General features: G+C 38.9%; 2 protein-coding genes across 3 annotated transcripts in view; both read right to left on the reverse strand.

Annotated features, from left to right (window-relative positions):
* Positions 1-1712: 1712 nt before the first annotated feature.
* ccm2 (CCM2 scaffold protein) lies at positions 1713-11543 on the reverse strand. Of its 2 annotated transcripts, none has more exons than XM_056765284.1 (10): positions 11219-11543; positions 7366-7542; positions 6311-6394; positions 5824-6007; positions 5577-5707; positions 4129-4264; positions 3872-3926; positions 3644-3785; positions 3301-3439; positions 1713-2944 (listed from the first exon to the last, which is right to left on the reverse strand). In XM_056765284.1, exons 1-10 carry the CDS (start codon positions 11246-11248, stop codon positions 2658-2660), a joined length of 1365 nt encoding a protein of 454 aa, XP_056621262.1. In that variant the 5' UTR covers positions 11249-11543; the 3' UTR covers positions 1713-2657. The 2 variants fall into 2 exon arrangements, with proteins under 2 accessions (XP_056621262.1, XP_056621263.1); XM_056765285.1 differs by lacking the exon at positions 11219-11543 and adding an exon at positions 8119-8291.
* Positions 11544-12078: 535 nt separating this feature from the next.
* Positions 12079-26121, reverse strand: part of xkr6b (XK, Kell blood group complex subunit-related family, member 6b) — a 46054-nt gene continuing 32011 nt past the window's right edge. The window contains exons 2-3 of the mRNA XM_056765218.1: positions 19243-19439; positions 12079-17881 (exon numbers count right to left, since the gene is read on the reverse strand). Coding sequence (XP_056621196.1) covers positions 16908-17881; positions 19243-19439 — 1171 coding nt within the window. The 3' untranslated portion in view covers positions 12079-16907. The remainder of the gene's footprint in view (positions 17882-19242; positions 19440-26121) is intronic.

Genomic DNA, 26121 nt, shown 5'->3' on the forward strand with positions numbered 1-26121 from the left:
AGACAATAAGAAGAATAAGGAGTAATCCAACAAAGACTTTTAATAATACAACAGGTAATACAAGCACAGGAGAAACAGGATCACAGCCAAACATGGACACATCATAGACGAGACACGACAAAGACTAACTAACAGAAGATTAAGGGACAGGTGTTGTAAACAACATGGGGACACATTAACAGAAGCTCCGCCCAAGCCGTCTAATTTACGTCATTTGACCTAATCATTTGGATATCGTCATTTTAGAGAGGAAGTGCATTTTCAGGTTTTGATTGAAGTTTATGGGGGTACATGCGTTTCAAAATGAAAACGACCCACATTGATACGCTTTTATAAACGCTGTAATATTTCATGAAAAAATAAGAATTTTCAGTTTTAATTTCACTGGGACTTTAATATCGAAAGTAAGCAAATTTATCAACTACATTTCATGTCTTTCTCGTCAAACAACCGGACTAACTTAAGACAACCGGACGGACAAACCACTGGGGCAGAGCCTAGACAGTTGGCATTCTTCTCTGTGCGCATACATAGGCTACTCACGCCTTGCATCAATTATATGGCGTGGTATGATGGGCCGGCTGTCATACCTTGGTCATCTTGTTACTTAAAAAATAAATAAAGATATAAATGATTACATCAGTATTGAATCCGTTTTCAAAACTATAGTTATAGTTATATTATAGCCATATGATTACACTAACCATGTTAACTGTAGTAAAACCATGGTTAACTTTCGTTACGCATTGTCAATGTAGCTGACCATCATACTTACCAATGTCCTCTATAACGATTAATGATTTCAGCAAAAAGCATCTCAGTCATGATGATTCTCGATGACTTTCACTTGCGCATTGAGGCGCCACCTGCCGGGCCCCAAAACTAGGTCGTTCGGCTTCTGCAAATGCGCAAATCACTTTTGCTCCGTATATCACACACACATGTGGTTGCGGTGCAAAAGAGCAGATTAAAGCAGTTGTAGTTATGCTCTTGTGTTTGTGCTAGATGTGCAAGAAAAAAAGCTTTAATTTGTGAGAAAATATTTTACAAGCGTTCAACTCTCATCGCATGAATTCACATACTCCGCGAATGCACATGTGTGTGAAGTTGTTTTGCACCATATTTACTGCAGCAATTGTAGTGCATAAGTATCATAGTTTGTGATTAAGAGAATTGGATTTGTGCACTTGTACTGAAGGATTCAAGAAAGTGTAAATTGAGGCCAACGTCTACAAATAGAAATTCAACTCGTACGGGCGCTCAGTAATTTTGCATCAAAAACACATCTATAGAGGTGCTGTTTACATTAAGTTAATTTGTATAATATGTTATTCTATCTTTGCATTGCTACCTACATTTTGATAGCAAATGGACACATCCCTGTGGTATTAAAATGTTAAACATTTAGACACAAGACTGAATTTGATTAAGTGCTTTTCATTAATGTTAACTGAAATAAATATGGTTCGTATACAGTATGGTGTAAAAATTTTTTTTCATTACAATGTCTTTGGTTTACATTCTAGAGAGCAATAAAAAAAGGTTGTCATAAATTCATGCATGGAGAAGTTAACATGGTATTAATCACATAGCCTAAAAATCACACTAAAAAACTGTAATAAGATAAAGCTGAGAAATGCACTTTTGTCAAATAACCATGCAGTTTCACTTATATAAAAAACGTTCAAATGAGACATCAAGCAGTAAGAAACTGATTTAAGTGCTGCACTTTTTTAATAGATTCATATTTCAGTCCTGTCTGTAAAGATGACAGAATATTTCTCACATCCATGTTGGATGATACAATGAGGAGCTATTCTGCAAGGCACAAATGTTAGATTGCTGAAAACTCAGAGAATACAAACAAATGGCGAGACGGATTTAATGCAGTGTACAGAATATTGTATTCTCATTCAGCCAGAAAACTGACCTTGTCAAATATCCAAGTTTTCAGTCAAAACCAAAAATATATAGTGCTACATTTTCCTACCTGAAGAAAACCACATGATAATAGTTGGGTCATTTTTATAAGCGATCCTGGCTAAAGACAATATAGACTCCTATACTTAAGAGTGAAAACTATGCTTATAGAACAAAAGTGTAACAAGATAATATATGGGTGTGAAATACACTGAGGGTCAAGATTTGATTTACACTTTAGTATGGGAGGAAATACACTGCATTTCCTTTCCATCAGGTTACAAAACACAATAGTATTTTAAAGGCATCTGGAACACGGTTCGAGAAGGCCGCCTGGCAATGCTCCACACTCCAGGTAGAATGAACTCATTTACGCTGATCAGAAGACCATAAAAACACAGACTTATCTATTAAATTAGATCTCAAGTGAACTGGTCTCAAATCAGCATGAAAGAGGAAGATCTACCAGCCCCACAGTCTTTAGTGGTAGCAGATACTGCCAAACAAACATGAATATAACTGCTGTCTACAGCAATAGAGGATCCTTGTGCACATCACAATAATCAAATCCAAATGATGACATTGTGATCATATGGCGTAGAGTGGTCTCTCTATACAGTATCCTTGTACAGTATTGAAATCCAGCATTGTCAGATTTGACAGACAGCAACGTGGACCATAGGTCTGTGATTATATCAAGGGGTGATTGGCCAAAACCCACTATGAGTGCCGTGACATCAAGATGATAAACCGTCCTGGTCCATACTGCTTCCTAACGCTTCAATGTCATTGCTGATGTCTGAAATCATGCGGTCCCACTCGTCACCCTCAGAGGGGGCCGCTCCCTCATCGGAGCCACCCGCAGCCCCGTTACCATTGGTGGTGGAGTCTGACGCAGAGCTCGCCGTGCGTTTGTAACGGCCGAAGCTGTCGGTTATGATGCCCCGACCGTCTTTCACGCCGATGGTTTCCAAAAAGTTCTCAAAGTGCTGGCTGTCCTTCTCAGGAATGAAAGGCCTCAGTCCTAGAGAGGAGAAAGGGGTGAAGAGATTCTCTCATAAACAGACAGTGACTTGAACAAATGCGAGATTTGAAATGTATTAAAAAAAAAAGTGAATTCTATCACAGGAGGGAAAGTATACATAACGGAGATTGTATAAAAAGCTGTGAAGAAAGTAAAGTGTTCATGGTTGTGTAGTAGCATGTGTTGCTCTACAAAAATGAGAAAGGAGAAGTCCAAGTCTATTTCTAAGATTCCTGATGTTTCTGTGGAACAACACTCTGTGGAGCAGAATGTAGAGATAGAAAAATAAAATAGAAAAAAGATAGAAAAAGGTAGAACTAATAATAAAACGTATGTTTTGCTACAGAAAAACTCACCAAGAAGGAGGAATTTCCTGCTGTCTCCATACAGCTGCCTCAGGTTGATGCAGAACTCGTGGATGGACGCCCCGTTCCTGTACTCGTGTAACAGTGTGGCAAACTGCTGGATCTCCTGAGAGGACAACTTTGTCCTCAGCTGTCACAGAAGATGACAGCAAACAATGCAGTGAAAACACAGAAATTCACTAAAACACTGAAATGCATGCTGGGATCATTTACCACCATTTTAAATACTCCAAGGGAATGTAAATAACAATTACCAACTCAAACTCAGTCAGCTAATAATTTGACGCACAGAGAAGTGTAATACAGTCTGGACAACACTATAACGAACACTCACAGTTGTCATGTAGTCTTGAAGCAGTTCAGTGGCCGTTGTACTCAGTTCACTCTCACTGACTGTTTGGGTTTGTGAAGAGGCTGGATTGGAGGAAGGGGAGGGGCAAGACGAGTGCCCCGCCTCCAGAGAGCTCTGGAACACACTGTGATTGCACAAAAACACGGTTGCTCAACTCAATGGACAATATAGCACGTTACATTGCTTGACACAAGTCGAAGCAATACTTACTATTTGCCAGTCTCTGCCTCAAACACTTCTTTGACATCTTTGCTGGAAGAGTCCTCTTTCATTTGGCAAAAAACAAATACATATTAAAAAACAAACCTGCTGATGTTGTCACAAAATATTTTCAAGCTCAGTCCTATATGGCATATATACGATTCCAGCAAACCACCACACTTTGGTCTGTGGTTTGGGCAAGTACAAATTTACTGGAAACTACCCCAATGATTCAAAAGAAAAACACTGAGCTCTTAGCCACTCACCACTACAGATAGAGAGATGTCTGGTGGGGGTTGTGGCTCCGTCAAATATAGCCCTGTCCAGAAAGTCAATGGTAGACTCCGTATAGACGATCTGGAAGACTTGACTGAGGAGTAAGCAAAGCTCTTCTGCTGCCGCCTGCAAAACCAGACTTCAATATTCACACCACTGACATACTTTATTACATCTGGTAGAGCTGCACGATTCTGGATAAATGGAGAATCCCGATTCTTTTGTTTCAAATAGAAATTGCGATTCTTTAACGATTCTGAATTATGACCAAGTAATACATAATTTGCTAGAGAAATAGATTATTTAGGCATTTGCTTACTGTAAACCTACAGTAACTATGGTGAGACATTTTAAACCACAAATTCCATAAGTAAACTAAAGTGTTTTTTCTTTCTTTTACTTTAAATACAAAAGTTTCACTTCCTAGAAAGTATTAATGCATTGAAGTAGCTTGTATATGAAATTTTCTCAGTAAAACAAATTCATAAGGTGACATTGTATTGCATACTTCGTATCTTCAAAGAGTATTTAGTTTAATCACATTTATAAAAGATAGATACAGCTTTACAATTGTTTCTGAAAACATACATATAGGGGGGAGGGGTAGACTGAACTAAAGCCCATTGTCGACAAAACGCAGACATCAGTTTCACTCACCGCATGAGGTTCATGTCCGGCTTCTTTTAGAGCTGGGACGGCTCCATATATCAGTTTCAAACAATCTCCAAATACATTTACATTTACATTTAGTCATTTGGCAGACGCTTTTATCCAAAGCGACTTACAGTGCACTTATTACAGGGACAATCCCCCTGGAGCAACGTGGAGTAAAGTGTCTTGCTCAAGGACACACTGGTGGTGGCTGCTGGGATCGAACCAGCAACCTTTGATTTACCAGTTCAGTTTTGTTCTCAGGCTGTATTAACTTTATATGTTGGTTGTTGGTTATTTGAGTGAGATTAATTTGGGCTGAGTAGGAGCTTGTAAACGCGTCTCATGCGTGTGAGCTGGCAACTCTCTGCTTTAATCCCAGTACTTGTGTGATCATTTGACACAGAAATAATGATAGTGTGTGGTTGAAAAGACTGTTTGTGACGTCGTTGCATACCTTATGATAATAATGCTTTCTCTGCTTCTGCTTCTGCGGCAGCACCAGCACATATTGAAGCGATATGATTTTAGTCCGAGGTGTAAGTTAATAGACTCACGACAATCGTTGAATTTATTAATGAGATCGTGTGGGTGTTCGAATCGAGATCGCAATCTTTTAACGATTAATCGTGCAGCTCTAACATCTGGGGTAACTGTACATGAGGCAAACTTCAGAGAAGCAGTAGCTTCAACATTCGTAATACAAAAGACCACCGAAAGGAGATCTTCCAAATCAGAATTGAATCAGGAAAACTAGGTCAATACCCAACCCTATAAAAAAGCCTACCTTGTTATCAACGGCCAGCACAAGCAGACAGCAGACCTCCACCAGAACTGCCCCGCTCTCTGACAGAGAGCTCAGAGTGGGAGATTTTGACATCTCTGTACTGTGACATGGAGAACCTCCGGGCTCCTGAGCTACAAACACAATCATTACCCTTTAAAATATCAAACATGCCATTTGTTTTGTGCAACGATCAGTCAAAGCCACAATTCAATGGAATGTTTGTTTGTTGCCAATGTGCGATGTGTACCTGTTTTAAGCACCACTAGGTGGAGCGAGTCGTCTCTAATGTAGGACACGGCCGCGATGTCGTGGATGGGCACACGGAGAATAATGTCCTCACCGTCACGCCACACAAGCTTCACATTATACGCAGACAGACTGACAACAGCGTCCTGCTCTGATGTCAGCTGCCCGGCCAACTGATGAGTCTTCTGTAAATGATGGAAGGGAGGAAAGTGGTTTTATTTCAGAGATGCATATTGGTAAAAGACATAGAAGTCAAGGCATTTGCAATCTTATTAAACACCACCATTAAACAGCAGAAAAAGAATATATATATATTAGGAATGCGCAGTAATGTTTGTTTATGTTTTTAAGATGAATCGGTATATATACTTGCAGTATATCGCCAATCAGCTAAAATTACTTTAAAAATATCAGCAAAATTGAATATGGTGCATCACGTATACATACATTAATATATATATATATATACACACTGTGCCATCACTTACCCTGGCATTGTCGATTAGCTGTAGAACTTCCGTGCGACTGGAAGGATTGAGATATCCAGGAACTGACGTTAGTTGTCCCAGATACTAAAATAAATCAAAGGTTTTACTTCACATAGTATTTTTTTGAAAAAAGTTACCAAGAGCGGAAGATGTGAGAAGATATTTTAGTGCGACAATGTAGTTTTGTTTGTGATTTTATAGGAAACGAGAGTAAATGCAAATAATCTATGCAACATCCTGTGGTGAAGGTAAATTTTTCTTAACCACAAGATAAAGTGGACCTATAATGTCAGTAAGGACTCAACTCTTGCAGAGGTCACAAACCGCAACTGACTTGATCCACAACAACATTAAAGGGATACTTCACCCAAAAATAATTCTGCCTTCATTTACTCACCCTCTAGTTGTTCCAAATCTGTATAAATTTCTTTGTTCTAATGAACACAGAGAAAGATATTTGAAAGTATGCTTATAACCAAACAGTTCTTGGACCCCACTGACTAGCATAGCAGGAACAATCACAATGATAGTAAAAAGTGGCCCAGCACTGTTTGCTATCCAAAAGTCTTCAAAATATCATCTTTTGTGTCAAACAGAACAACTAGCCAAATGTCAAAAGTATCCAAGAACAAGTACAAATTTGGAACATGGGGGTGAGTAAATGATGACAGAATTTTCATTTTGGGGTGAACTGCCCCTTTAATTATAAAGTCAAATTGTCTGGAAATGGGAGTTGTGGGATCAACTAATCTAACCTTTGTTTTATGAGTTTTTTTAAAGAAACCTACTTAAAATATGTTGTCTCTCATAGCAAGAAGAAAAAAAACATCAGGTGATGACAACAAAGTACCGATTGAGCTTTTAGATTCCCAGCATCATCAAACTCACTGTAGTTAGCACAAACCAGTATTTTGTAGTGTTTAAAAGTCTCAGTCGTTTGTGTGCGTACAATGGAAGTCAATGGGGTCCAATGTTGCTTGGGTACCAACATTCTTTGAAATATCTTCTTTCTACAGAAACAACAACAAAACCACAAAGCAGTAGCAAAGTAATACCTTAACTTCCTTTTCGATGTAGTCATTCAGCAGAATATCTGGGTCGATGCGGTGGTCCGGGAGAGAAAGAGAGAATGTGTGGAGGGCCCTGCGCTCTGTGGACTTCTCCGAAGCCTTCTTATCTCTCCCCTTCTCTCCTTTCAGAAACACCCGCTTGAACGGAGACACAATACCTGGCTGCAGAGAAAGAGGAAAACGAGAATAAACACAATGTGACCATAATTTTAAGCATTTTTTTAGGCAAGTCAGTTGTGCCAAAGAAATCTTGCTCTATAAATGGTGCATTTATTCCATACTGGATTTCCACTAAGCATCTTTCAATTCTTGGATTTGGGCTGATAAAGCAACAGTCTTAAGCTTGTGAATGCATCAGTCGCCATTGAAGATTTATTCACATTGACAACAAGTTCTGTAACGTGCGGTTTGTTTTACATCCACTTGCGCTGCTCTTCATCTTAAATGCACCACAGACACACCGAAAACAAGACAATAACCAACTTGTCGCAGCAACATATTGGTTTGAGGGCTTTTATGAAACCAAATATCTCTGCAAAAGATAATGAGATAAAAATTTGTGGACAAAAAAGCTGATATTCACAGTGTGATAAAACCCACAACTTATGTCAGCGTAAACTCCGAAGAAAAAGTCTCGGAACCGAATGTTAACCAGGCTATTTTTCAAAGTCTGAGGATTTGTAACGGTAAACTGCGCATTAAAAATAAGAATTTAGGGAACATTTCTGTGAGTCTTACCTCGGTCTCCATTACCGGCTACCACGGCAACACAATGAAAATGGGCGACGTGCAGCAGCTGTCCTCTACAACAGGCTCCTCTACTACGGTTTCGACAGCAGCGCAGAGCAACAGGTCGCATGTGGCTCGTGTCATATGAGAACAGTCATCTCACTCCGAAAAGAAAGACAAACCACACCTCGCAACAAACACGCGACCTGCCTCACGAACGCTCAAGTTCTCAGACTATAGTTTATGAAATCAGGAAGAACAGAAACCACAACTTCCTGTGAAGAAATACCCAAACAAACTTACAAGTAACTGCAGACCTGCTCTAAGGTTTTATATACAAAAACGAAATTTTGTTGCACTGAGAAAAAACGTATCATATTTATAAACTTCATATAGATATAAGTTGCACAATGCTTAATTGACACAAAATACTTAGTTAGAGAAACGCAAGTAACTAACTAATCTTAGTTATTTTATGAACATGTGTGTTGCAGTGTTTGTTAGAAATGATTTGCCCATGTGAGTCAATTTTTTAATTCATGTTAGGCTTGTTGCGATAGTTGGTGTCACTGGTAATACACAGTGTCCACCCGCCAACCGATTACATCACTTGTCCACCGCGGCACCGAACCAAACCATCATTTAGAATTTTTATAGTAATAAATCACATAGTTTAGTTTGAGACCATACTGCACATCTAAGCACAGCTGCAGTGTCGCAGCAAAGATCAGCAGCAGGAGTTAGATTTCATTCATCATGTGAGGAGAGTAAAGTGCTGACTTACACGCCGATGGAGGAGGCTTTTCTGTCAAAGAACATATTAGAATATGTAAGCACTGTCATCAAGAAAACGTTACATTTTAATTTTCTTTTTGATCTAATTTTGAAGCCAGTGCTTTCCCATTTGTTGACCCTAAATGTTTTCCGTTTCAATTAAAAAAAATTGTACAGTGTGTGCCGTGATTACTCGTTTTGCTATATGCAACTTATTTAATGTTAACGTTAATCTCGTTTCTTATTTATTTTTGCTTTTTGTGTGATTGATTATCAGTTTTATTAAAGGCAACCTATCTGACGGTAAGTTTTTTTATATTTGTTTCTTATTTTTTGCATAGTGTGTGCAGTGGTTATTCGTTTTGTAAGGTCCATGTTTAATATGTCATTGTACTTTTTTGTAGTTTTGTGTGTTTTATTAAGGAAGATATTGACCCCCCATTAATTTAAGCAATTGCCATTCCCGAATCGCAGCTAATTCAAAACAAAGTAAATTGCGTCGTGCGCATCCGCATCTTTGACCACCCCACAGCAAACCCCTCACCCCCGGTGTCACCGGTACTTCCAGTGTTTTTACACGTCGATTATTATTTCATCACCACCACATCCCTAATTCATGCGCCTTCAAAATATGTAAATTAACTTCTGCCCTCTAGTGGACACCCATTTATGATGACTTGGGGAGAACATTGTTAACTCCTCCCCTTCAACTGTCAGTCAGCAGCCAGCGAAACACCTACATGCCTACTGTACTGCATAGATCCATCAAACTGCAGTGGAAAATAAGCCACGCCCTCTATTTTTCTCATTCAATCTTCTGTTCTATACACGATCAGGACTTCAGGTACGTGTGGACAGTAACGAGAAATTACCAAACTCGGTCCATTAATGCCCCGTCTAATAAAAAGGTGAGATATTTATAATAGTGTATACACATAACACACACAGTGGGTGGGTATAATATAAAGCCAATTACAACCTTAGAAGTTTTCAATTCTGAAAAAGTCTGTGAAATGTCATCTAAGACTTTTTGTCGTCAGTTACTAAATTTTTAAAAGCCAAGGAAAGCTACACTAAAGGAGCATCAATATTTTATGAGCTCTAAAATTTCAGAAAACAACTCCACAATAGATAAAATAGATACATTTTAAAAACAAAGAGATTTTTCATTATTCATTAAAAGGAGTTTACATCCAAAGGTGGTCTTGTGCTTTTACTGGTGGTGGTTACACTAGCAAGGACAAAATACTTACACTGTCCATTCTGTACAAGCCATTATTTCACCTACATATTTCATATGATCGTCATTTTATAGAAATTAAAAGAAAAAATAACTAACAAACATAAATCTAAAGATTTACAAGCGACTATATGGCTCCACCATGTGGCCAACGGCAGAACTTCTTATCTTTCAGTGGGCAATACATAACAAATCTGGGAACACCGATAAATCAAACATACATTCTACAGCGGTTCTCTGCGAGTTAAATGACTGACGGAATAAAAGATCGAAAGATAGCGTCCTAAACTGTCCTCTTATGTTTCAAGACAAATAATGAGCTAAATATAGACTCTGACCGAGGGAAAGAAATAATGAGCCACACTCGCGGTTCAACACAGGCAGACATAAGGGCGTCACATCCTGCCTAAATCTTTAGAGAGTCCAGCCCTGAGCTCTCCATCCTCCCCTGTGTGAGAGGAGGAAAATGCAACCTACACAACATGTAACGTTAAACACGATACAAGACTGACCATAGAGAATCCGTGTGTGATGCTACCATTACTCACATTAGATGTCAGCTACTAAAAGTTTAACTTTAACACATTTATGATCCACGAAAAAAACTATAAAGTGAGGCGGGAGTAACACACAATGTACGAAGAAGTATCTTATACTTTGAATAACAAAAGCTGTCACCAAGTTGAATCTAAATAACGCGTATTAACATTTTTCTAACAAATGTCATTGTTTAATCATAAATAAGTCAATGGTACATTTATGGTTATTACGCTTTTATATAAAAACTGAAGTTATATAGTAAAACGATCATTAAATTTCGTGATCTTTCACAATTCCCCGTAGTCACACAATGAGAGATTCTCAACTAACGTTAACTGTTTTCCAGGTTTTCCTTATTCATCTAGTCCCAAGTACGTCATCGTGATCATATGTATATAACTAGCACTATCACGAGTAACGTTAGCGATGTAAATAACACGATGGTTAGTGCAGCTGAAGTTAGGCCAATACTTCTCACTGAACGTTACTCACTAGTTTAGCTGATCAAGAGCGCGTCCGAATGTTTAGTTTTACAGCGCGTTACGTGTAACTTACCTTTTTAACTTTCTTTACATCATCCTCCATCTCTGCGTGCAGATGCTCTTCATTTTAACTTTATTTGACCAGGAGCGATGTCCACGGGTTCAGTGCCATCTGCCTCATACACGTCAACGGTGGCGCTTTACCAATCTAAACTAAACAAACCGCCCCGGTACAAAAACACCGATCCATATCACCCGTCCGTGGATCGGAAACAAATCACGTATTCTCTTTATTGCGCGCAAAACAACGATTTATTCAGACGTGGTAAGAGAGGGACCAAATATTATAAAGTAAAACAAAAACAGCTGCAAACTTTTCAATAGTGCCGCCATTTTGGGCGTAGGATGTCTACCCATAATGCTTCGCGCGTCAAACCGAACTGACAAATATATTACTACAGCTTAAGAAATATTGAAGCTGTATTATTATAAAGGCTTAAACTCATCTAAAAATCGTCTTTATACTGCAACATATTACTACATTTTTAGACTTACACCGTTTATTTAGAAGCAAATGGATTCCGTTATTCTGAAACTTAACAAAAATGTCCCATATTTACAACATATTTACTGCAGTCAATTTATCGTTGTTTTATTGTTTAAAATAGTTATTAAAATAGTGTACGAGAGAGTAAGTGAGTCTTTATGGTTGCACAGTCTCTTTCAGAATGTTTCTATTAATTGTTTTATTTGTACAATGTATCCTATGGGTATGTTTAGATTAGTGTTGTTTTAAGGAAAGTATAATTTCAATAGTTTCTTTGGAATTGTTTCATAGTTCTTTTACTTCCAAAAGAGGTCGAATCTCTGAGGATATGACTGAAGCAAAGTGATGATAAAAAGGAATTAAAATAATGTATTATCTTTATTAAACAACAATTTGTGACTCTGGGAAATCTATCTATCATATCAGTATACATTCACATACACATCTGAACATATACATCAGCAAATAACCACTTTTGATCTGTCGCTGGGCAAATTGTGCATAAACGTAAAGCATACAATTTTGTATATAGGTACTTACTTTTAAATACACTATACTTATTTTTCCAGTCTTCAGAGATGAACAGTCTCACATATCGATCTACAGTAAGGCTCAACATAATCTTTTTTCAATAAGATAATAAAAACCAAAGTTTACTTAGACAACTGTAGCACCATGTGTCGTCAGTATTGATCATTTTGTTTCCCTTAAATAACGGCAATGAAACAAAACATTTTACTTTCATTTGTATTTGACAACATTAAATAAATCTTTTTTTTTCAACATAAGTAATGAGTACAGTCGGTTCAGAAAAGAAAATGTTACAACTAGTAGCAATTAATTCGCTTGATACCTTTGTGCCATCTTTCTGGAATAGCCCATGTGAGAAATACAATGACAATCTAACACAATCTATTTATACAGGTAAATAACCTGTCCTCAACAGAATGAATAACAACTCTAAAACCAGCAGCAATTCATCGGACAACCATAATCATTTATAAGATCATACTCCAACAAAATATATATCCAGAGCTACAATAACAGAAGAAATACATTTAGTTTTAGGACATAGAGATGACAGGAATATACAACACATCAATCACCTTCTAAATGTTTAGCAATTCCTATGATCAGAACTACTTTTATGCCTGCGGATGAATGTCAAAATGGTGCATTTTTATATATTTTTTTCTCAACTAAAAAACCCAAGTGCAGATTTCAAACATCCATACATTATAAAAACAAAGATACACAAAAATGAACAAAATCTGGGGAAGAAGCAAATATTTGACATTTTCTTGCACAAGTGCTTCTTAGTGCAACTTATAAATGGCACCATATTTCAGAAAGCGATGTTTGGCTGTAAACTGTGTTGAGGTGCTTGTTCTTCCAGAGAGGAAAGTGTCCGTGAGCTTGAGAAGGCAGGTCCATCTGACGGTGGCTTTGCTTAGGAGGCCACAACATGAGTCCTGCAGTCCACATTCTGTGGTAGCACCTTTAGAACATGTTGAAAAGCACCAGGTCAAGAAACAAAAATGCACCCTTTTGTTTTCTCATCAGAACATTTGGCTATATGTCGATAACGATGATTGTGGAACCACTGCACAGGTCAAAACCTAACTGGATACAATGAGTGAGTACCCTGAAACGACGGGTGGAGCGTTGCATTGAAGAAAACATGCAAGTGTGTTGTAGGGGATCACTATAGGATGCATTTTGTGGGCATGCTAAGAATCCAAAAAATATGGATAAGCAGTCTGAAGATGGTTCAGCACTATAGGCCTTCAAAAAGATTGATATACTCCAATGTGTCCAGTCCCATCTCAGATGTAGGTTAAAATATTTTACCCAGTAAGCACCATGTCTACATTTCTTCTATTCTTATTGGTCTACACACATTTTTTTTCTTTCCCCCCCCATTTTTGCAGGCAAAAATCCATTTGGCTAGACATTTTTGTTCACAAGACAAACGACAGAGAGAAAAGATTAACTTGTTGGCACTACAGCTCATTCATTTCGCAAGACAGAGGAAGGCATAGACAGAAGTACATTAACAATCATCAAATAAATTGCTAACTTGACCAAAACTGTCTTTTATCACCTAAACAAACGGATTTAAATCAACCATCTGCCTTATTCCATTTGGATCGCACACAATATGTTGTGACTGATCTTTATGTTTCTTTAACAGGAAAGGCGTGGAACCCAACATTCGAGTAGATGCTAAGTATTGCCTGTTCGGTTTCACAAAAAAAATACACCCGGAGGCAGAAACGTGAGCTCTGCCGAACGCATTTCCTGTGCAGATACAGTATGGGACAAAATTGACTGGCTGTTTACAGTACTGAGCGAAATGTGAATAAAAGATAGACATTAGCATTGTTGTTTGCTGCACCGGCTGCCATGGCTACACATAAGCACCCAATAGGACAAGGCACCACAAAGGATCAATATGGACTGGTCCCACTTACCCGGCCCACCCTGAATAAAGAGTAGCTTGACTTTATTATCGACTGATCTTGCTATACAGAAATGTAACTTGTTTGGTTAATAAGGCAGTATTCTTAAACTAACCAATTCATATTTCAATGTGTATTATATGGGATTTTCTAATCCCTCACCCAAAGTCTACTCACAATGTTGCAACGTTGATCACTACTACTGATGATGAATAATAAAATAAAATATCACAGTGTAGTTTAAATTATTACCATTTCAAGAGTGTTATTAGTAACTAATTCTGTAATTGGACTTTAAACTGATCATGGGATGCCAGGCAGCCATGTCACCCAACCATAGAAATAAAATGTACACGCACAATTACACATCATAACAGATTGGTGATATTCCAGCAAACAACAGTGCATCAATGTGCCAAGCACCTACAGGAGTGGAATATCTTATACAGAACACTAAGGGAACGGGAAGAGGGCAAGGCAGGTTAACTTGGATGAAACAAGTAGTACAGTATAAACCTGATATTGCAAGTGATATGGAATCTGTTTGTAATTTGTTATATTGGAACAAGAAGAAGCTGCCTGCCTGTCCCCAGTTCCCTCCAGCCATGGTTATAAATCCAAGTTGTTATCTTAAGTCGTAGTCTTTGCATCAGAATATCCCAGATGACACACACATGAGAGTGGTGGAGGGCTCAGAGCAGCAACCAAGGATGGAGTTGAAATTTCAGAGGTTAAGACCTCTGAAAATTCTTTTCCATCGCTGGCAAAAAAACAAACCCTCCACCTCATCCACTACAACCAATCTGAAGTCTGCTTTTAAAATTCCAGCAGCCACAAAGGGGTCTGTAGCAGCCCATGCAGTGAAACTTGGCATCCCATGTAAGTTTGCAATAATAATGCTGCTGAGATAAACTGAATAATAAATAATGGAATTTTGAGCGGTTCAAACAAACAACAACAAAGAGTCCTCGACCCTCACTGAGAAGTTCATTCAATATGGAACTGGGGGGAAATTACCTCAAGTTTAGAGGTAAACAAACTCAAGTGGCTTTTTAAGAGGTAACCCTCAGGGCAGCCTTTAAACAGACATGCTCTTTATAAGTGCACCTTGTATAGCATGTTGACAAACCGTATAAAACTGATCCGTTCGATCAGAAATGAGGAAGTTGTTATTTGTGTTTGGAACATGGCAACCCAGTCAGTACTCAATATGTGCAACCTTGCCATGCATTCTATGGTGTCCATTTATACATAATTTTTTTCAAATTTTTAAGAGAATAAACACCTTTCCCTAAAGAGAAATCTTCAAAAAAATATTGCAAAAGTATTACTTTGACAATAAACAAAAATATAAATAGGTAAATAAGTCATATAGTACATCAAGGAACTGGCGAATGACATTAACATTTACATATGTCAAGTTTTCCTTTTTCTGAAGAACAGTTTATATGGACATTGAAATGCAATTTTCATTTGTAAAGGGAATGATGGAGGATTACTAAAGGTTAGAGTTGAGCACCACAAACATACTCTTTATTATTAATATTTGTGTTTGTGTGAATTCATGTATAGAAGGACTGCTTTTAAACCTATACAAAAATATGTCCCATTTTTGCAATCCATTTTGCAATCGAGTGCACTCTCTTTACTACAAGTACAAATGGGCTAAAAATATAACAGTGGGTCATACAGAATGCGCATATATAACCTATATACTTATATACAGCTCAGAGTGGAAAATATTACATCACTAGTGGCTTTCAGTTAGAAGAAGACTACATCAAACTAAGACATGTACAAATGTTAAGGCCCTTGTGATGTTCAAAATGCCAGTGGCAGTGTTATATGGTAGGTAAACACCAAACTTTGACACCAGATATAACATGACATCATTGCTTTTTAACTTTTGGTTTTATGAATTTATAAATGACATTTTAATGTAATTTCAGATAAATAAGCAGGGCTGAGAAAGTGTGTGTGTGTGTGTTGGGGGGGGGTGTGGGAGACGGAGTTTAGAGAGGGAATTTTGGAGGGGGGCGGAGTTCCACTTCAAGGAGAGGATTTCCAGTTTTCATCCATGAAATGGCCTCGCAAACGCTATTCACATTTAATACATACATAAAGTGGCATTTTCTGCATCTATGATGTAAAAATATAAAAAAATATGTCGCCGACTACAGCCCCTTGTAAATCTCTGTCATTTCCAGCACTGTAAATAAGTGATTGTATATTTTCTCAGTTTAAGAAACAATTCTCCTGTCTCTTTAGGAGGAAATGAGTGGGCCACTGTGTGCTTTTTATCGATCAAATGTGCTTTTTAGTGTCTAGTCGATGATGATTATTTTGCCATCATTTAGTACATCAGTTGTATCACAACTGTTTGAACAGAAGTAGGCACAAAATGGTCCAAATGAAATCAGAATGAGAATGTCAAAGACTATGTTCCTCCATCATTCCCAACATGCATTGCACATGTCAAAGGTGACAGGGCCATAAACACCATTATACATACACAGAACACTCACATCATATTTACCCCCGACTAGGGAATGTTGTTTTTCTCATTACATGTCCTCCATCTCTATACTGTGTTAGTCAAAATATATGTAGAATATTCTCTGTTTAGACTCTTTGTAGATCTTAGATGCGCTCTCATTACTTGAGGGTGCAACTTAATAAACATTTTGAAGGATAAAGCACCAAGGGAAGTGGAGAACCAGAGAGGGCATGAAAAGGGGAGGCTTGGAATGCCTTCATAGGGAGGACTCATATTGGAGCAGCTCGTAGAGGAGGGGTCCGTCCCTGTACCTGATGCCCACCGCGTTGGGGCTGATGTACTGAAGGATGTTTATGGTCCTCCGCAAGCGCCGGTCCACAAAGTGAGCATCCCAGGCTGGATATCGCTTCCTGGGCATGTCAATCTTGATAAGGGGCCCCTCGGGGGGAATGGGCCTGCCCGCTGCATCCGTGGGCTCTGTGGATCTCACCTGGAACACTGGCAGGCAAGTATCCGTTGCAGCTTCCTCTGGCTCTCCATAGTAACCTGGGGCCATGCCCCTGGTCGGGGTGGCTTGTGAGCCCCGAGGCCCCGGTGTGGGGGCCATAGGCTCAGCCTCGGGTGGTAACGGTAGGCCCCATAGCAACTCAGCACAGCAGGAACTGGCAAGCACCCTTAGCCTGGGCCCCATAGGATGCAGAACCCCATAGTAAAGGACCATGCAGGCCACTCCGGACATGAAGCACAGGAAGACGCCACAGAGAGCTGATGCGGCGTAGGAGTCTGTCGCAACTGGGTCTCTGTAGGCGTACCACAGAGCAGTCAGGATGGTATTTTCCACCAGCACCAACGAATAATAAACCACCATGCGGTATCGGGTCCTTCCCTCCTTGACGTTAAACCAGCAGAAGACGTAGACCACTCCTACCACCATGTTGAATAGCACCTCCTCCCATTTGGACATACAGAAGTCGGTGCCTCCGTGGATTACCCAGAAGGCCATGGCACACCAGTGCAGCACCACGAAAATGCCAAAGTAGAGGTGGAAAACTGAGGCGAAGAGGGCGAAAGAGAGAGCCCGCGAGGAAATGGTGAAGAAACGCCACATGAGATGCACCAGCGCTCCCCGGTAGCTCATGCTCTTTTGGTCATCGCGGGAATCACGAAGAAGCTTGTGGTAAGAGGCCAGAACCCAAGAAAGAGAGAGGAGAGATGCAACGGCTGACACGCCTGCAGGGAAATAAGAAGAGAGGCATGCAGTTATTATATTGAAAATGTATTTCTGCTAGTCTTTGCATGTTGGGTAACTACACATTTCATAATATTTTAAAATAAAATAATAATTAGGTAAAAAACAATAATAAATAAGGTTGAAAAACAAATAAATAATAAGAATAAATAAGTAAACAATATTTATTTACATTAAATATGACATATTATATATTCAATATATACAATATTGTTAAATATTAAATAAATAAATACTATTAATGATATTTATTTTAATATATTACATTTCATACTATAAAAGTTTGTGTTCAAAATCTACTATAATAAATATGTGATTATATCATAAAAAGGTTAAAATTACATCAGAAAACTCAAAAGTATCCCAACCATTTTATGTGTTTTGTTTATGCGTGTGGGTGGAATCAAAGCCCAGTCTCACAAATCTGAGTTACAATATGTTAAAACATTGAAAGAGTAGGCTACATATATCAATTCTAATGAAAACTGATTTCAGAAATATACAAACTCTATTAATCATTTTTCGTATAAAATTTTGGGGCAGTTCTCTCAAACTTATCTCTTGCTTGTGCCACATATCTTTTATCTAAAATACAGCCATGTTCAATATTCATCCTATTGGATGCTGATACCTCACCGTGTTCATAAAGCCATCTGCACCGCTGGCATAGCTGTCAACGCAGACGTGAGAAATGATCCTACACCTCTGATTATCTGCAGCTCAGCAGAAAAACCCTATCTCCAACAAACACAGCTGATAATTCAAAGTGTCTCAGCGAGGGCGGACCTCACACTCAAGATTCACATACAAATCTGCCTTTTTCTTCATGTGAACACTTTGGCTTTGCCATGAGGTGCACTGCTCTTAAATGATTAAGATATGTCGATGAATTACTACAACACAAACCTGCGAGATCCAGCTGATCATATTTTGTTGTCACTTGAAAAGCCAACCTTACTACAGATTTTGTCCATGCATTATATTGTACCGGTTCCTTGACGGCTCTCATGAAAAATTGAAGTTGCGTTTTCGGGCAACATTTCTAATCAGGAAACAGCAAGGCTTGGTTGTGCAATGCATATGACAAATTACCCGCACTACTGCAAAGTAAATCAAGTCAATTTGAAACAACTCACACTAATGAAATAAATAACCCATAATTGCTTTCTGGTACACCACAGTCACGAAATACTAAAAACGTGATGAGTAAATATTTCTACTGATAATGATATTTCCTGCATTTCCCAGTGAGATTAGCATATTCATTCACATCTGTCACAAACAGACAGTGCTGTCTACAAATGTCAACGGTCTCAGTATATAGCCCTGAGGCACTCCTTACACTGCAGCGTTTCGGCCCGGTTCTTCTGGATCATGATACAGAGCTGGAGCACCAGCTGTGGAGCGCTCTCCAGAAACGTCTCCAGTAGACGGAGTATGTTGACATCGGCATACTCGTACATCATGGCCCAGTAGAAGCGTCGATGATTCTCCTTCTGTCTGCGACTCTGGATGCCGAGGTACATGGTTCTGATGTACCTACAGAGGTGCAGATGCACAAGGAAAGGAAAGAAGTAGTGGTATGAGACTGGAATAAATATAGAAAAATTAGGTAGGTTTCACATTCAGAAGATAACACCAAGTACGCTGAGGAAACACAGAGAACACAGAATACAGAGAAATGATCAATTAACCAAGTCTAATATGAAAAAAGCTGCTTAAGCTTTATACGCATTAATAACAAAAGCATATAAGTGGTAAATGTAGAGAAAAATACACATTTAATATGTATTTTAACAAACTTAACCTTTCTGTGTATTTTCTGGTTAACATTTTTAGGTTTTTGTTCCCAGATTAAAAATATGGTCATAACCTTTTGGGCTCCACTACATGTTCTCAGTGGTTTGTGATAATAATAGTATTCCTGTGGAAATACAGATCGTCAATCTACTACTATCCATTCTGCTTATCCTGTGTAAAAGGCACCGCTACAGTGGGGCCAGTGGTGGTTGTGCATCTGACTGGGCATGGATGGAGACAGGGTGTTCTGTGTCAGCAACTGTTAAGGATTTATGATCTATGATATCTGGTTAAATGATCTTCAAGGGTTCAACAATGAGTATTCACGCAGTACTAAGCATTTGTGAACCACAATCTAATGTCCCATTTTTCTCTCATTTCTTGCTTCATGCTCAATTACATTTTACATTTACATTTAGTCATTTAGCAGACGCTTTTATCCAAAGCGAATTACAGAGAGTTCAGGGAGCAATAAGCGATATGTCATACAGGAGCAATAATACAATCGGTGCAAATACAAAGTTACTAGTTTCAACAAAAGCTAGACCACTACCTGTTGAGAGAAAGAGAGAGGGTTCATTTTTTAATTTTAAATTTTATTTGAAGAGATTGGTTTTAAGTAGTCATTTTAATGTTGTGAGAGATATGGTTGAGCGGACTGAGTTAGGAAGAATGTTCCACCAGGTAGGAGTTGTGAAGCAGAATGATGACGATTTACTGCCCAATTAGGACAATTTCATTAGAGAAACCGAGAAATGGAGAACCTTGAAACTATGAGGAGAAAATTGTATTCAGTCATAACAACAGAACTGGGATTCTGAGGTCATCAGGAAGTAAATAGCACTCCAAGGCCCATCTTCTGAGAAAATGAACCCATTTGAAGCAAAATGTAATGATGCTTTTGCACCACTAGAGGGTTCCCTGCACTGTATGTTAAAGATCGGGTAACATGCTGTTTCATGCACTCTGACTTCTTTACTCTGCTAAACATGCTGGCTTCTCGTGCGTAACATGGTCAACTTGTTAAAAAACGAGTTGGACGTATGACGCAGTATTTCTGTGCTTTGCACACTCCCCAAGCACTCAAACTTGTTCCAGAAAGTTTTTTTATAAGTTTGGATCCCTGTTTCAGAAAAGGGATTTTATTTCTGTTTTCTTGTGCAATTCTCCTGGAAAGGCAAAAGTAATAGCCTGCCAATGCGCCAATTGACGAGCATTGGAAGACCCGCTTATTAAGATTGGCTGAGCTGCATCAAGATTGGCTGTGCTGTGGGCCTGCAGCTGCAGCTTGTTACTCTTGCGATAGGGAGATGTTTGAGGTGTGTTTGTCACGGCTTTTGAGTGATGGATGTTATATAAACCCCTGATATAATGCTGGATTTGGAGATCATTTAAAACTGATAGATGGCGCGGTCCCAGTGCTAAAAGATGCCGGACATGAACTGCACTTCCAGTCAAACTAAGTCATTTTGTTGGCATCAGGGTGTAAATTTTTCTGTCTGTTCATAATGTAAAAAACATGAAGGGATTGTGATGATATATGGTGTGCTCGTGCTGTAGTTCCGTCCCCCCTACCTGCCTCCAGCAGCCCGTCTTTTTCTGGAAATAATTCTACAGCTGTATCTCTCTTTAATAAATTTGATCAAACTAAAGATTCTTCGAAGATCCAACGTATGCAATACTACTGTATAGGTACTCAAGATTAATATGAGATTGGCATAAACTGCGTGTATTACCTGATCTTTAAATGTTTGCTCCACATAATCTATAAGAAGGTAGATTATTACTGAAAGATGCTGTAAGCGTTTTTTTTTGGAATACCACCACAAAATGGCTCCTGCTCCCTGATATATATTACTGAAATAGGTGTTGTGAGAAAACACACCTGTCTGTGGGACAGCTTTGGCTTCTGTAAACAAACAAAACCGAAAAAGACGTGAGCGTCTCACACAGCCCATCTGCCTGTTAAGAATTTTTTTCAGTATTAGCTGGGTTTTGAAGTTTTTCAATTAACAATTTTTTTTCAATATATCCACAAAATGTTGCAAAAAATAATTATTTAAACCACAACAAGCATCCGAGAATAACCCACAATGACAAACATTTAAAGACTACACATGATTCCTTCTCCAAAAAAAATTTTAACAAGCAGCACAGTCACAGCACCAATAAAAAAAATACACACAGCTTTATGCACAAACTTCAAAGTTAGTTGCAGATGCCCTGCCGCCTCTTGGCCCCAGTCCATGACAATGTTGACAACCCTTATTTCTTGCCATCGTAGCGCTATGTTTCTTTCATCTCTGGTTTTGCCATTCTGTTCATCCAATATGTTTCCTTGTGGTTTACTCATCAACACCGTCTGTAAACGGAACCCGCAACCCGCCTCTCCACCTCTCACTGGACCACAAAACTCAACAGCATGTTTGTAGATCCACTGAAATCTAATCTGCATTGAATTTGTGCAGCTTCTCGTTTCTAATTTTTCAGGTATGGATTTTGGTTCTTCACAATGTATTGCAGCAGGTCCTAAATCAGCATTAAGGAGGCAGCTGCTGGTTGAGATTGCTGTGACATCACTTCTCGCCGCCATAACTCTGCCATCTGCTCAGAGCTGCTTATACACCGAGAGCGGTTCGCTCTCACCCATCACCGAACGCTGCTGCATCTGCTCTCAAGTTTAATTCACACATTAAGTATTAAGAAGGAGGCATGCTCCTTCTCCTGTTCTCCATGCTGCCACATGGGCGTGCTTATAAGACCCTCACGGGTGCTTTTCTGGAAGATTGTACTATAAGGGACTAAGAAAAATTGTTACAAAACAGTTTTATATGTTTGAACAAAGACTTAACGAAACCTGTACGATCACTGAGGGAGTGTATTGAGCAAAAAAAAAAACTACGTAATACGGCCAAATCGTTTTTTGACAAGTTACATTTAGCATTTACATTTTGTCATTTAGCAGACGCTTTTATCCAAAGCGACTTACAAGTGGGGTAGATAATGGAAGCAATTGGGACAGCACAAGTACAACAAAAGCATAAGTGCAATCAAAAAGAAGACTGGTCTCATATAGCCTAACACAGTATACAGAATCATTCATTCATACTTTTTATTTTTTATTTTTATTTTTTATAATGGGTAGAGAAGAAAAGAGTAGAGAAGAAAATAGAGTCAGAACAGATCAGTAAGATGTTGGCGGAAGAGATGTGTTTTCAGGTGTTTCTTAAAGATGGCTACAGAATCTGCAGATCTTGTAGCAGCGGGCAGATCATTCCACATAGGTGGAACAGATCCGGAGAAGGTGCGCGAGAGAGATTTTTTACCTTTATGGGATGGCACCACAAGACGGCGTTCGTATGCAGAGCGTAGGGATCTGGCGGGTACATATGTCTGTATTAGGGAGCGAAGATAAGGTGGTGCCGAACCAGTGGTGGTCTTGTAGGCCAGGAGCAGAGTCTTGAATTTGATGCGAGCGACTATAGGGAGCCAATGTAACTTAATGAGTAGAGGAGTGACGTGTGCTCTCTTTGGTTCATTAAAGATAACTCTTGCTGCAGCATTCTGGATCATCTGTAGAGGTTTGATTGTGAAAGCTGGAAGTCCACCCAGTAGCGCATTGCAGTAGTCCAGTCTGGACAGGACTAGAGCCTGCACTAGGACTTGCGTAGCATGCTCTGATAGGAAGGGTCTAATTTTCCTGATATTGTAGAGGATGAATCTACAGGACCGGGCGGTGCTGGCAACTTGATCCGTGAAGTTGAGCTGATCATCGATCACCACTCCTAGGTTTCGTGCCTTTCTGGAAGGTGTGATGGTTGATAAGCCCATTTGAATGGAAAGGTTGTGATAAATCTTTGTATTAGCCGGGATTACAAGCAGTTCTGTTTTTGAAAGGTTCAGTTGTAGGTGATGGTCGTTCATCCAGAGCGAGATGTCAGCTAGGCAGGCTGAGATGCGTGCAGAAACAGTCGGATCATCTGGGCGAAAAGACAGGTAGAGTTGTGTATCGTACGCATAGCACTGATAGGAAAAGCCATGTTTCCTAATGACAGAGCCAAGGGATGTCATGTATACAGAGAATAGCAACGGACCAAGCACTGAGCCCTGAGGGACACCTGTGTCGAGATGTTGGGACTCAGACACCTCACCCCTCTACCCCTCCAAGTTGACCATGTTAAGCATGAGAAGACAGCACGTTTAACATTGTAAAGAAGTCAGAATGCTTGACACATCGTTGCAGGGCCGCTTTAAATTACAAAGCCGCCAGAAATAGACAGCAAATTTACAAGTCACTGTAACTAGTTGTGTTTTGTTTCACATGTGTCCATGTGTAAATATATAAATAAACATATGTTTGTGTTTGTCTAAAACCTTTAAGGTCTGGTTTAAACACGGTGTAAAACCTTTTTAGTAAAAAAAATGATTGTTTAATAAACATGAAACATTCAATTATGTTTGTTTATTATATTATGAATATTAAAATTTAAAGATTTCTGTGAGGGATAGCCTACGGTTGGAGATAGTGATTAGAAAATACAATTAGGTCGCATAACAACAAAAAAAGTCTACAGAAAGTCCCCACAAAGATGCCAAAAACAATGTGTACTACATGAAAAACGAATCATCCTAAATTATTATTGACTCCTACATCATGGTCTTTCTACACATTTTTATTAAATGCATAAACATGTATTATAGCCACACAGTATGTTATATACATGTATGGCACAACAAACTAGCAATCTCAATACATCATTTTGTATGTAGTTTCATATTTTAAGGTATAATGTTCATTTTTGATGTTATACTTTTGTAAATATCTAACACCCTGTCCATCAATTGTTCGCTAACAACAACCTTATCTTGTGACCAGCGTGTACAGTAGCTATTGTCTCGTGTACATAAAGTTCTTGTTCCCAAAATGACAGCTTGTCTCCATGACTGCTTTTTGAAGCAGACGTGCCTTTACAATCTTTCACTGGAATGTGCTTTCAATAGAGTCTAATCTCCCTCTGTCATGCACTGCTCTCATGAAGCTAATTACAACTCTAATCATTATTGCATTTGTCGCAAACCGTTATGGCTGCAACAGGAGTCCGTAATTATGTACAAGTAGGAGGAACGTTTGGTGGCAAACACCATAAAAACAGCAACAAAAGGACATTATTGTACAAGTGGCAAAACGCATTATGTTTCTTTGTGAGAATTACTTTTGCGGAGTGCGCTGCTACACATCACAGCACATAATGTTGCAGAAGCATGTTTTGTTCGCAATTTTATTTTATGCTGTGTCTGAGATATTTTATGTGGAGTGAAATCCCCTCCCTGGCCTGTCAAGTGCTCTAGTCTTGGAATAGTGTGGAGATTAGAATATATGTCTTAGTAATAATACTGTAAATCCAGTCAAGTGAAGAAAATGGCCTCGTGACCCCCTCCCAACCAGGCAAAATTTTATTGGAAAATTTTATTGGAAAAAAACACCCCAGCTGCCGAAAAATTTCGGCTTTTTACAGGATTTGTTTTACAGTGCAGCTCTTGCATTCCCTGGAAATTGAACTCACAACCTTGGCTTTGCTAGCGCACACATTTATACAAACACTTTCTGATGGTCTATTTGTAAAAATAATCTACGCTCGAGAGAGATGTTCGGTATTAGTCAATGATAGATAAGCAATAACATGCATGTGTGACAGGCTGTCAATTTCCATACTGCTGTCACTGTATGTCTTAGTGTGTCGTGCATCAACAACCACTCACGCATCATTTATCATTTCATGAATCACATTTCTGGGAACAGAGCTCCAAAGAAGTAAAACTGCATGCATCTGAAGACCAAAAATCCCCCCCAATGTCAACAGATATAACAGAATGAAAGAGGGAACTTTTGCTTGACGGGTTTTACACACCAGCTAGTTTCAGAACAGAAAACAGGTTTGATTCTGACAGGAGAAGTGCATACCAGAAATTTCAATGCAAACTCAAATGCTGGGAACCAAACAACGGCGATACCCATTCACTTCTATTGTATTGACAAAAATCCAATGCAAGTCAATGGCTGTTGTTCAGTTACCAACATTCTTTATATCTTCAGGCAGAGCGCCTGATCTCTATTATTCTTCATCTAAATTCTGAGGGATAAACGGTTGTAAAACACTACATAGGGCGTGGGATTAGATGTTCTATGTTAAGATGAACTCTAAAGTACTCTTAATATGCAGTAAACTTTATGATATTCATCCTTTCTTTTTCTCTCATTGTATATTAAGAATGATCTATTCATGACTAGCTTGACATCTCAGACAAAGTTAAAGGTGTTGTGTTTCATTTTAAGCAGCATCTAGTGGCGAGGTGGCGAATTGCAACCAACAGCTAACCAAACCTCTTCCTTTTTGATGCACTATGGAGGCTGAGAGAGGAT

The sequence above is a fragment of the Triplophysa dalaica genome, chromosome 13, assembly GCF_015846415.1.
Source record: "Triplophysa dalaica isolate WHDGS20190420 chromosome 13, ASM1584641v1, whole genome shotgun sequence".
Classification (NCBI taxonomy): domain Eukaryota; kingdom Metazoa; phylum Chordata; class Actinopteri; order Cypriniformes; family Nemacheilidae; genus Triplophysa; species Triplophysa dalaica.

Coding starts and splice junctions, on each gene's coding strand:
- ccm2 (XM_056765284.1), bottom strand. CDS start 11,248: ATGGAGGATGATGTAAAGAAAGTTAAAAAG. Junction 6,395..7,365: donor ACATCGAAAAGGAAGTTAAG/GTATTACTTTGC, acceptor GATTTATTTTAG/TATCTGGGACAACTAACGTC. Junction 3,927..4,128: donor ACATCTCTCTATCTGTAGTG/GTGAGTGGCTAA, acceptor GCCAAATGAAAG/AGGACTCTTCCAGCAAAGAT.